At 39.8% G+C, this 13304-nt stretch overlaps 1 protein-coding gene across 2 annotated transcripts in view; it reads left to right on the forward strand.

The window, feature by feature from the left end:
• The window catches only part of CEP72 (centrosomal protein 72), a 40888-nt gene that overhangs the window by 13506 nt on the left and 14078 nt on the right, over positions 1-13304 (forward strand). For both annotated transcript variants that reach the window (XM_063086758.1, XM_063086759.1), the window contains exon 5: positions 11881-12056. In XM_063086758.1, the coding sequence (XP_062942828.1) occupies positions 11881-12056 (176 nt within the window). The remainder of the gene's footprint in view (positions 1-11880; positions 12057-13304) is intronic.

Consider the following 13304-nt stretch of genomic DNA (forward strand, 5'->3'; position numbering starts at 1 on the left):
TTTAGTTGTCCTACATGCCCGTTCCTTTCCCAGCCCCTGCAGAGACAGTTCCTGGAATGTGCCCCTTCCTGGCTGCTCCTCTCCCTGCCTGCTCCTCTCCCTGCCTGTGCCTGCTTCCCCACACCGCCTCCCAGCTCCTGATGTCTGCAGTGTTATGTTCATTTTCTATTGTCAGGTTGATAGTATTTGAACGTATTCTGAAACCATAAAGATTCTTCATTCTTTGTGTATGGGTTGGTTCTAAAGGGTAGAAATCAGGTAAACCATGTTTATGTTGCTGTGTGAAGTACTAGGATTATGTACTCCTTTTTGTACACCATTTTGTCTAAAGCTTTTAATAGTTTTTTTCTTGCTTAGCTCATCCTTAAATTCCTCTAATGAAGGGATTAGCCAACTTTTGTTTTTTCTCTAAAGGGCCAGAGTGAATGTTTTAGGCTCTGTAGGCCATATAATCTCTGTCTCAGCTTCTCAACTTGCCTTAGTAGTGTGGAAGCAGCCATTAGCAATACATAAGCAAATGACAGTGTTTCAATAAAACTTTATCTACAAAAAGAGTCAGCAGGCAAGATTTGTCCCACGGGCCATACTTTGCCATCTTCTATTCTAATGTCTTAAAAATGATTCCAACTCCTTGAGATCTCCTGTTCCCTCATACACCTCCCTCCTCCCCCCATTTCAAAACAGACTAATTGCTGTGTAGACAGCTGCACTCTGGTACTCTGCAACTGCTACTTGTCCTTGGGGTGGAGACACTGCTCTGGATCTCATGTTGTCTTCTGCTTCAGTTTCCCCCTTTCATTTTGTTGGTGCACAGTGTTGTGCCAAGGAACATGACCTTTACTGCACCAGCACTCTAAGGTCCAAAACTGTGTTTGTGGAGGAAAAACTGAGAGGCAGAAATGCAGCAGGGTGCACAAGAGCTCATAGATGGGCAAACTGGACGTGAAAATGGAGAGGAGCCAGGAGGAGGCCCCTGTCTCTGCACTGCCCTTCATCACTGTAGGGGGTGTGAGGGGCAGGGGTGTGTTGGCACCAGGAAGGGGCTCCTGGAGCTCCCCAGGGATTCCCTGTCCTCTATACTGCAGACAGCAAGCTTGTTCCTTGCTCAATGAATGAGCCTCGGTGGCACCCAGCATTCTCTTCTTGCACATCTTCAGACACCCTCCCAAGAAGACTGTGTGGAAGTGAACTGTACATGTGGTGGCTTAGTTCTCACACTCTAAGACTAATAGAGAATTCCAGGTTGGGAATCTTTTTTAAATTAGTAGGTGTCTTAGTTCAGGCTGCTATAACAAAGTGCCATAGACTGGGTGGCATATAAACAATAGACCTTTATTTCTCACAGTTCCAGAGGCCAGCACTCTGAAATCAGAGTGCCAGCATGGCTGGGTTCTGGTGAGGGCCCTGCGTTGCAGACTTTCGACTTCTCACTGTGTCTTTGCATGGTGGAAAGAATGCAAAGAGCTCTCTGGGGTCCTTTTTGTAAAGGCACTAATCCCATTCATAAAGGCTCTGCTTTCATGACCTAATCACCTCCTAAAATCCCTACCTTCTAATATCATCATCACGTTGGGGCTTAGGATTTCAACATATGAATGTGGTTTGGGGGGGGGGACACACACACATTCAGTCCATTGCAATAGACTTTATGTTTTAGAGCAATTTTAGGTTTATAGAGAAACTGAGCAGAAAGTACAGAGAATTCCCATTTACTCCTTCAACCTTCCCCTGTTAACATCTTGCATTAGTGTTATAATTAATGAGCCAATGTTGATACATTATCACTTTGTGTCATGCATTCTTTAGGTTTTGACAAACGCATAACATCGTATATCCACCCGTACAGTATCATACAGAACAGTTTCACTGCCCCAAACCTCCCCTGTGCTACACCTAGTCATTCCTTCCTTCCTCTCCACAAACCCCCAAAACCTCTGATCTTTTTTACTGTCTCTATGGTTTTGTCCATTCCAGAATGTCATATGGTCAGAATCATACCGTGTGCAGTCTTTTCAGATTGGCTTCTTTCACTTAGCAACCTGTATTTAAGATTCTTCCATGTCTTTTCGTGTCATGATAGCTCACTGTTTTGTATCACTGAATAATATTCCATTGTCTGGGTGTACCACAGTTTATCCATGCACCTACTGAAGAGCAGCTTGTTTGTAAGTTTTGGCAATTATGAGTAAAGCTACTCTAAACAATTGTGTGCAGGTTTTTGTGTGGACATAAGTTTACAGTTCATTTGTATAAATACTAAGGAGCTTGAGTACTGGATTGTATGGTAATGGTGTGTTTAGTTTTGTAGGAAACTGCCAAACTATCTTCCAAAGTGGCTGTACCATTTTGGATTCCCACCATCAATGAATGAAGAGTTCCTGTTGCTACACATCCTCACCAGCATTTGGTATTGTCAGTGTTTTTGGATTTTGGCCATTCTAATAGGTTTGTAGTGGTATCTCACTGTTGTTTTAGTTTGCAGTTACCTAATGTGCTGAGCATCTTTTCATATGCTTATTTTCCATCTGTATATCTTCTCTGGTTAGATATCTAATCAGATTTTTTGCCCATTTTTAATCAGGTTGCTCATTTTCTTATTGTTGAGTTTTAAGAGTTCTTTGTATATTTTGGATAACAGCCTTTATCAGATGTGCCTTTTGCAAATATTTTCTTCCAGCCTGTAGTTTGCCTTTTTATTAACTATGCCTTTCACAGAGCAGAAGTTTTTAATTTTAATGAAGTACAACTTTTCAATTTTTTTTTTCACAGATGTGCTTTTGGTGTTGTACCTAAAAAGTCATCACCAGGGCTGGCCCTATGACTCACTCGGGAGAGTGTGGTGCTGGTAGCGCCGAGGCCGCAGGTTCAGATCCTATATAGGGATGGCCAGTGCGTTCACTGGCTGAGCGTGGTGCGGACCACACCAAATCAAGGGTTGTGATCCCCTTACCAGTCAGAAAATAAATAAATAAATAAATAAATACCCTATTAAAAAAAAAAAAATCACCAAACCCAAAGTCACCTTGATTTTCTCTTATTTTATCTTCTAGGAGTATTATAGTTTTGCATTTATATTCAGGGTTATAATCTATTTTGACTTGATTTTTGTGTAAGGTGTAAGATCTATGTCTAGATTATTTTTTAATTTTTATATTTTTGCATGTGGATGTCCAGTTGTTGCATTCATTATCTGCACCTTCCAGTATGATTTTGAAAGGAGAGTGGAGAGGGGATGTCTTTGCCTTGTCCCTGATCTTAGCAGGAAAGCATCTATTTTGTCACCTAAGTATGATATTAGCTGTAGGTTTTTATAGTTGTTCTTCATCAAGTTGTGGAAGTTCCCCTCTATTCCTAGTTTGCTGAAAGTTTTTATCATGAATGGGTTTTGGATTTCGTCACATGCTCTTTCTGCATCTATTGATATGATCATGTGATTTTTATTCTTCAGCCTTTTGCTGTAAAGGGTTACATTAATTGATTTTCAAATGTTGAACCAGCCTTGCATACCTGGGATTAACCCCACTTGGTCGTGGTATATAATTCTTTTTATATATTATTGGATTCAATTTACTAATAGTTTGTTGAGGATTTTTGCGTCTATGTTCATGGGAGATCTTGGTCTGTAGTGTACTTGTACTATCTTTGTCTGGTTTTGCTATTAGGGCATGCTGGCCTTATAGAACGAGCTAAGGAGTATTCTCTCTGCTTCCATCTTCTGGAAGATGTTGTAGAGAATTGGTACAATTTCTTCCTTAAATGTTTGGTAGAATTCACCTGTGAACCCATCTGGACCTGGTGTTTTCTGTTTTGGAAGGTTATTAATTATCAAGTCAATATCTTTAATAGATACAGACCTATACAGGTTGTCTATTTCTTGTGTGAGTTTTGGCAGATTGTGTCTTTCAAGGAATTAGTCCATGTAAGCTAGGTTATTTTAAGTTTGTGGGCATAAAAAGAGTTGTTTGTAATAATCCTTTATTATCTTTTTAATGTCCATGAGATCTCTAGTGATAACCCCTCTTTCATTTCTGTTATTAGTAATTCGTGTCTTCTCTCCTTTTTTACTTAATCTGGCTTAGCGATTTATTAATTTTATTGATCTTTTAAAATAACCAGCTTTTAGTTTTGTTGATTTTTCTCTATTGATTTCCTGATTTCAATTTAATTGATTTCTGCTGTAATGTTTATCTAATTTCTTCTGCTTACTTTGGATATAATTTGCTCTTCCTTTTCTAGTTTCCTAAAGTAGAAGCTCAGATTACTGATTTTTATATCTTTCTTCTTTTCTAATAATTCATTCAAGGATATAAATTTCCCACTAAGCACTGTTTTCATTGCCTCCCTCAAATTTTGATAAGTTGTTTTCTTTTTCATTTAGTTCAAAATATTTTTAAATTTCTGAGATTTCTTCTTTGACTCATTTGTTATTTAGAAGTGTGTCATTTAGTCTCCAAGTATTTTGGTATTTTCCAGCTATCTTACTGTTACAGATTTCTGCTGTAGTCTGAGAGAATATGTTGTATGATTTCTTACCTTTTAAATAAGTGAAGTTGTGTTTTATGGCCCAGAGTGTGGTCTAGCTTGGTTGAATGTTCCATGTGAGCTTGAGAAGTATGTGTATTCTGCTGTTGTTGGATGAAGTAGAGTATAGATGTCAATTATATCCAGCTCACTGATGATGCTATTGAGCTCAACTGTGTCCTTACTGATTTTCTGCCTTCTGGATCTGTCCATTTCTGACAGAGGGTGTTGAACTCTGCAACTATGGTAGTGGATTCACCTACTTCTTGCAGTTCTCTCAGTTCTGCCTCATGTATTTTGACTCTCCTTTGTTATGCACAAGCATGTTGAGGATTGTTATGTCTTTTTCAAGTACTGACCCCTTGTTGTTATGTAATCCCATATTTATTCCTGATAACTTTTTTTGCTTTGCAGTCTGCTCTCTCTAAAATTAATATAGGTATTCCAGCTTTCTATTGATTAGTGTTAGCATAGTATATCTTTCTCTATGCATTTACTTATAACCTGTTTGTTTCTTTATATTTTAAAGTGGGTTTCTTGTAGACAACATGTAGTTGGGTTTTGTTTTTTGATCTACTCTGACAATTTCTCTTTTATTTGGTGTATTTAGATCGCCAGTGTTTAAAGTTATCAATACGGTTGGATTAATATCTACTATATTTGTTACTGTTTTCAATTTGTTTCCCTGGTTCTTTGTTCCTGTTTTTCTCTTCTGCTGTTTTTCTGCCCTTGTTATTTTAAATTAGCATTTATGTGATTTCATTTTCTGTCCTTTCTTAGCACATCGATTATACTTTTTTCCTTTAACTTTTTTAGTGGTTGCCCTAGAATTCACAGTATACATTTATATCCAATCCAAGTTCAGTTTCAGATAACACTATACTGCTTCACAGGTACTGCAAGTACCTTATAATAACCATATATTCCTAATTCCTCCTTCCCATCCCCAGTGTCATTGCTGTCATTCATTTCACTTCCACATAAGCTATAATTGTGAATATAGTACAAAAGTATATATCATCGAATACATTGTTGCTACTATTATTTTGAACAAACTTTTATCAGTAAAATCAGTTAAAAATAAGAGAAATAAAAGTTTTCATCTTATCTTCACTTATTCTCTCTAATGCTCTTCCTTTTTTATATATATCTGAGTTTCTGACTTATATCAGTCTTCCTCTCTCTGAAGAACTGTTTCAATGTTTCTTGCAAGGCAGTTCTACTGACAGCATATTTCCTCAATGTTTGTTTGTCTGAGAAAGTCTTTGTTTCTCCTACACTTTTGAAGGATAATTTTGCTAGTTATTACAAAACCAGAAATCTAGGTTTTTTTCTTTCAACACTTTAAATAACTCATTCCACTCTCTTCTTACTTGCATGGTTTCTGAAGAGAAGTCTTATATAATTCTTATTCTTGCTCCTCTATAGGTAAGGTGTTTTTTTCTTCCATTCTGGCTTCTTTCAAGATTTTTTTGTTTCTCTTTGATTTTCTGCAGTTTGAATGTGATATGTCTAGGTGTAGATTTTTTGCTATTTATCCTGCTTGGTGTTCTTTTTGAATATTATTTGCATGGAATGTTTTTTCCATTTTATGTCAAACCTTTTTGCATCTTTGACTTTAAGTGAATCTCTTTAAGGCAGCGTATAGTGGATCATGCTTTTTAAAATCCATCCTGCTGATCTCTGCCTTTATTTATATATTTATTTTGGCAGCTGGCCAGTATGGGGATCAGAATCCTTGACCTTGGTGTTATTTGCCTTTTAATTGAAGGGTTTAATCCATTTATATTTAGTGAAATTCCTGATAAGGAAGAACTTCTGCTATTTTGCTAAGTGTTTTCTGTATGTTTTATGTCAGTTTTGTTTCTCGGTTCCTCCATTACTGCCTTCGTTTGTGTTGAATATTTTCTAGTGTTCCATTTAAGTTCTTTTTTCATTTCTTGTACTATATTCATGAACTGTTTTACTCACACTTTTGACACCAAACTTGTCAGCTTTTTTCTCCTGAAACCAAGTAAGTGTGGTGTCTTTTCCAATACCAAGCAGTTCTCCAACTCTCCAGACACCAACTGGGTGCCCTACAGTTAAACCACTTCTGACACTAACTACCTGGAGTCTTCCTTCAACTCCACAGGTTTAAGGGCTCAGCCTGACAAGACTGCCCCCACTTCAGATGCCACAAGTATTGGGTGCCTGGGGTACTCATACTTCTGTCTGACTTGGCACAAATCCCTTCCCATTCAAGTTCAGCAACTTGCTGGAAGGCCTCACTGAACTTGGGAAGACACTCTACTTACTATTACCAGTTTACCATGAAGGTTACACACAAATGGCCAGATGAAAAGGTGCAGGGTGAGGTCTGGAAGGGTCCCAAGCACAGATTTTTGTCTCCATCGACTTGGGGTGTGCACCCTCCTGGCACATGGATGTGTTCACCAACTCTGAAGCTCTCCAAACCTGATTGTTTAGTATTTAGTGGAGGTTTCATTTTATGGGTATGGTTGATGAAGGCCATTGGTGATTGACCTTAATCTCCAACTCCCCTCTTCCCTTGAGGTTCGTGGGTGGGGTTGAAAGTTTCAACCCTCTAATCATGTGGCTGGTTCCCCTGACCACCAGCACCTGTCCTGAAGCTGTCACAGGCCGATCTAGAGTCGTCTCATTAGCATAAGCTCAGGTGTGGTTGATGGGGATTTATTATTAATGACAAAGGTGCTCCTATCACCTCTATCACACAGGAAATTCTAAGGGCTTGAGAAGTTCTGTGTCAGGTACCAGGGACAAAAACCAAGTATATATTTCTTATTGTATCCCAATTTTGGGGGGGTTATTTTCTTAATGGTTACCCTAGGGATTACAAATAAATCTTAATTTACAAATATCTGGCTCAGATTACTACCAACTTAGTATCGATAGTATACAAAAACTTTGGTCTTATATTTTTCTGTTCCCTCTTCCTTCATGCTGTATTGTCACAGATTGCACTGTTATGTAATATATGATGAGCTCATCAACTTATATTTATAACTATTATTTCACACAGTTATCTTTTCTGATTAAAAAAGGAGTTACAAACGAAAACACATTTATAGTATCTTTTATATTTATCTCTGTAGTTACCTTTCCTAGTGTTTTTATTCCTTCATGTGGAGTTGAGTTACTGCCTAATGTGCTTTCATTTTGGCCCAAAGAACTCCCCGTTAGCACTTGCAGGGAAAGTCGGCTAGCAACAAATGGTTTCTGATTGTCTAGGAATGTCTTCGTTTCTCCTTTATTTATTTTTCTAACTCAACAGCAACTGAACTCTCCTTCATTTCTGAAGGACGGTTTTGCTGGATATAAAATTCTTGGTTGACAGTGTTTTCTTTTAGCACTTTGAATGTGCTGTCCACTGTCTTCTGGCCTCTGTGGTTTTGGATGAGATATCAGCTGTTAACCTCATGGAGGATCCTTGTACATGATGGGTTACTTCTCTTGCTGCTTTCAAGATTTCCTCTTTGTCTTTTGACAGTTCAGTAATGATGTATTGGTATGGATCTCTTCGATTTTTTCTCACTTGGAATTGAGCTCCTTGGATGTGTAGATCTTTAGAATAGGAAAAACCAAAGTGAAGTGTGTTTCCTGCTCTCTGCTCACATACTTGATACAACATAGAATACTTCCGTGACCAGATGTTGTGGGGGGGTTCCCCACACACCAAGCAATTCTGCAGCAGATACCAGCTGGGTGTCTTTTAATTCAATTCAATTCTGAAACTGTCTACTTGGAGATAGCATCAGATCCCACAGGTTGGGGGCTCAGTCCTACAAGACTCCCCGCCCCCCACTTCAGATGCCAGTTGCAATTAGTAGGTTGTCACCTGTGTTTCTGATCAACTGGTTATAAATTAGGGTTCCCACAACCTCCTCCCCAGTTTTGATTAATTTGCTAGAACAGTTCACAGAACTCAGGGAAACACTACTTATGTTTACCCATTTATTATGAACAGCCATATGGAATAGATACATAGGGCAAGGTATGTGGGAAGGGGTGCAAAGCTTCCATACCCTCTGTGGGCATGCTAACCTCTGGGAACCTCCACGTGTTTGACTATCTGGAAGGCTTCTGAACCCAGTTCTTCTGTGTTTTTATGGTGACTTCATTACGTAGGCATGATTGATTACATTATTGACCATTGGTAATCAATTCAACCTTCAGCCCCTCTTCCCTCCCTGGAGGTTGGGGGTGGCACTGAAAGTGACACCCCTCTAATCCCACCTTGGTCTTTCTGGTGACCAGCCTGGGGCACCAGTCATCTCATTAGCACATGAGGGTACTTCAAAAGTTCATGAAAAAATGGAATTAAAAGATAATACAAATCTTTCTTTGAAGTATCCAGGTACAAAAGACACTATCACTTCAGAGACTCTAAGGGTTTTAGGAGCTGTATGTCATGAAACAGGGAGGAAGACCAAATGTATATTTCATAAAATCTCAGTAGGCCAATGTTTTTCATCAAGTTTGGGAAGTTTTCAGTCATTATTTCTTCAAATATATTCGTTCTGTTCCTTTTTCCTCTCCTCTCCTTTTGAGACTCCCATTATACGTATATTTGTCTGCTTGATGGTGTCCTAAATAAAGTCTTTGAAACTGTTCATTTTTCTTCATTGTTTTCTTTTTGTTTCTTAGAGTGGGAAATCTCAGTTGACCTATTTTCAAGCTCACTGACTCTTCTGCCTGCTCAAATCTTTTATTGAGCACTTCTAGTGAATTTTTCATTTTAGTTCTACGTGATTATTTTTATACTTTCAGTCTCATTATTGATATTCTCTATTTTCTGAGCCACTGTACTCATATTTTCTTGTAGTTCTTTTGGCATTGTTTCCTCTAGTTCATTGAATGTTTTTATAATTTAAATTCTTTGTCTATGAAGTCTAATGTCTGGACTTCCTCAGGCAGTTTCTGTTGATTTCTTTTTTCTCCCCTGTGTATGGCCCATACCTTCTTGCTTCTTTGCATTCCTTTTACTTTTTGTCAGTAAATGGATGTTTTGCATATTATAATGTGGCAACTCTGGAAATCAGATTCTCTTTGTTCCTAGGATTAGTGGTTATTCTTACTTGTTGTAGTTGTCATTGTTTTTTTGGTGACTTTTCTGAGCCAGTTCTATAAAGTCTGTATTGTATTTTTTGTTGCCTGTGGCCTGTGAAATCTCAGTTTTATTGCTTATGGTCAGATAATGATTGGACAGAGATTTCCTTACATATCAGGATCAAAAAATCAGCCAGACTTTGTGGGGTGGGATGGGGGCTGGGGCCCTATGTGTTTTGTGGCACACCTCTGGCACTCAGCCAGGAGAGCACAGCTCTGCTTAGCCTTCACTTCCTGCTTCCGAGGATTCTCAGGGTCAGCAGCAAGTGATGAAGGTGTAGGGCCTCCTCACGTCTGTGCTGATCCTGCACACGGCGGTGTCTGGGCTCCCAGGAGTGTGCTGGAGCTCTTCTAAGCCCTTTGGCTGTCTCCTTCCCTCGCCTTTTCTCCCACTCTTTTTGCTGTTGTTTACTCCAGTTGCCATCCATAGCCTCAGCACATCTTATCACCTCTTATTACCTCTGCAGCAGCAGCAACAGAACATCAGCCTGGAACCAACAAATGCCCCTCAGCCCCGCGAGCACCTTTAGAACCAGGCTAGTTGTGAATTAGGTGAAATAATGACAAGCCTTTGAGCTGGTCCTACAGGGACACATCAGAACAAACAATGACAAAAGGAGTGCCCTCAAATGCAGGCTGTCACTTTCATGACTGCCGCTCAGCTAGAGAGCCCACCATGGGACTGGGCAGGTTAAAGTGTCACAGAGCCACTGTCCTTAGTGAGCGTCAGCTGCTTTCCTTGGACAGCTACTACCTGGTTTGCTGTTAGTCTGGCAGATTTCCAGAGATCCAGAAAATGATTTTGTAATTTTTTCCCTTCATTTTTAAAGTTGCCTTTATGGAGGGGCAGGACTCATAGTTCCTTTCTTTGACATTTTTGCTGACGTCACTCCAAATACATTTTCAATGTTCAGACTTACTGAAATGTTTCATAACACATATGGGAAATAAAATAAGCATTTTAATTCAGCATGGTTAGGAATGATGTATTCTAGTCAACAGACATCTTATTAATATCTTATTGTTTTTTTTTAGATTCAGTTATTTAAAAACTTTACAGTAAAATTTTATTGTTGTAAATGTTGCAAACATAGAAATTGATAAAAAGAAAGTGAGCAAAAGTCTCTTCCTCCCCTGTTCGCTCTCCAGTGTAACCATGACCGGCAGCAATATACTTGGGTGCGTATTCTTCCACACTTCCTTTAGTACATATACGAGCACATGGAGTGCTACTTTATGTAAAATTCATACTATACATGATTTTTAATACCCAGACAATCAGAATAGAATATACTTAATGTCAACATGACATGAATACTTGAATTTCAATGATTAAGATACCCTGAGAGTTATCTTTGTGAGCATTCATAATCATTGTGTTGCATAAAAGCTTTAACTGAGGATATTCTCATTTGAGATCAGCAATACCTGTCCTTGATAATTGCAAGACTGAATTATCACAGACATAGAGTTGAAGGACCTCATAGATGATCTTACTATCCAGAGGTGGCAGTGGACACCCAAGAGACTGAACCGTGCTCAGAGGCCAGACACAGAACCAGAAGCCATGTCCCCTTCTGGGCAGTAGTAATCTGGATGTGACTGACCTCTCAAAGTCAGGCAGGTGCCCTGCGTATGAACTGCCTCATAAAGCAGTGTTCACAGCATATGCCGTTGAGTTTATTTTGAAGAGTGATTTCTTAAACTGCCTTTGTGGACATGAGGTCACCTCTGAGTGCATTCCCCTTGCTAAAGAGGGCCACCATTTCATGGTGTGTCATATCCTAACATGCCTCTTGTTTCAGTCAATGTGAACATACTTTCCCTTAATGTAAAGATAGGCATTTGGAACACAATATCCCTTCACTTTCTCAATTATGTATATCTCATTGTGGGTTTACTGGGAAAAGAGTATGTTGAATTTTAACCTACTAGAAGATTGCAGAACAGAGGAATTTTCAGAACTTTCATTTTTGAACCAATCAGGGATCTCTATATGCTGGGATGGTGTGATGGAGTCACATGATCTTGCAGTTGATCACCAGTTGTGCTGGTCAAGTCCCTCTCCCATGTCACTGTAGCAGAAGTAAAAAGATGTATTGTGCTATGATTGCACCATGCCCTCCTCCCCAGAGCCCCAGCAGTCTTCCACTGGTTGGGCCTGTGTGGCTGGAGCACAGTGCAGCACTGGCTTCAGTGTGAGGCTGACGAGAGCACTTTACCTTGCAGACCTAGCCACTCCAGAGCCGGGCGCACTGATGCCTCCGCGAAGTGCCTGGTCATGGACGCAGACGACGAGGCGGTCCTGAACCTCATTGCCGAGTGTGAGTGGGACTTAAGCAATCCTCCTGGGAGCACAAGCTCCAGCCAGAAGGATCACGAGGCCAACTTCCACAGTTCCCAAGGTGTGCTTCCCATCAGAGAAGGCCCAATGGGTCCAGTTGGTCTGGGGTATTAGGATCACTGACTTCTGCATGCACACTGTGCTTTGTGCACGTTTTGCCTTGAGGAGTACTGTCTTCTGACATGTTTACATACTTTCGAATGCCAATAGAATTATGAAAGGATAAAGTACTGTGTTTAAGTTGAGTATAGTCACACCACATGGTTGTGTAAATTGTATTCTTCCTCAAGGTCACATGTCCCCAGCTAGCAGGACTGATGTCCACGTCAGCTGTGAGGGGGATATTCATTCACTTAGCTTTTTAGAAACACTGAGCCCAAGCTGCCAAGTGTAGACCTTGTGCACTCCAACAAGGATGTTATGAAGACTTTTCACTCAGGGCCTGAGTTTCTTCCTGTGCTTTGCTCAGGGACTCTGCTCCTCACCAGGACGCGTATATAGGCTTCAGCTTCATTTACTCATTCCTGTTATGAGTTTCTGAGTTTTTTATGAAAACAGCAACAGGCTGAGATAAAGGTTTGGGCTAAGATCCCAGATTCACCTTCTGGCTCCAGGACCTCTGCCCTGTGGCAGTGGTGCCTGCACTAGCCTCACACGCTTGCACACTCTCACTCGCACACTGATGCTCGCACACACACACACTCTCATCGTTGGTCCTTTCTACTCCAGCTCCTCTTGTGGGTGTGTCACAGCACTTTGTTGTGGTTTTAGTTCACATTTATCTTCTCTTGTGCTGCTTCTGGTCAAGTCTGTGCACCTCCTAATGGGTTGTTTCTTTTCTTGGTATTGAGTTGTAAGAGTTCTTAAGGGTTTTTGAATATAAGCACTTTCTCAGATAGAAGTACTGCAGATTTTCTCCCATTCTGTGTCTTGCCTTTTGTATTTTTAACAGTGCTTCAAAGGGCAGAAGTTTTAATTTCAGTGAAATCTGCTTTATCAATTTTTTTCTTTATTGGTTTGTGTTTTTGTGTCCTATAAAGAAATCTTCATCCACCCCATGCTCATGAAGATTTTTTTCTATGTTTTCCTGTAGATATCTTACAGTTTCAGTGTCTAGGTGTCCAATCCACTTTTTTTAGTTAGTTTTTGTGTGTGGTGTGCATTAATGGGTTAAGATCCCCTTCCCCACATATATCCAGTTGTTCTAATGCCATTTGCTGAAAAGACTCTTTTTCTTCATTTGATTACTTTGATTACATTTGTTGACTATCAGTTGACCTGACTGTACTTCTGGGTCTGTCTTTGCACT

The sequence above is a fragment of the Cynocephalus volans genome, chromosome 2 (genome assembly GCF_027409185.1).
Source record: "Cynocephalus volans isolate mCynVol1 chromosome 2, mCynVol1.pri, whole genome shotgun sequence".
Taxonomy (NCBI): Eukaryota; Metazoa; Chordata; class Mammalia; order Dermoptera; family Cynocephalidae; genus Cynocephalus; species Cynocephalus volans.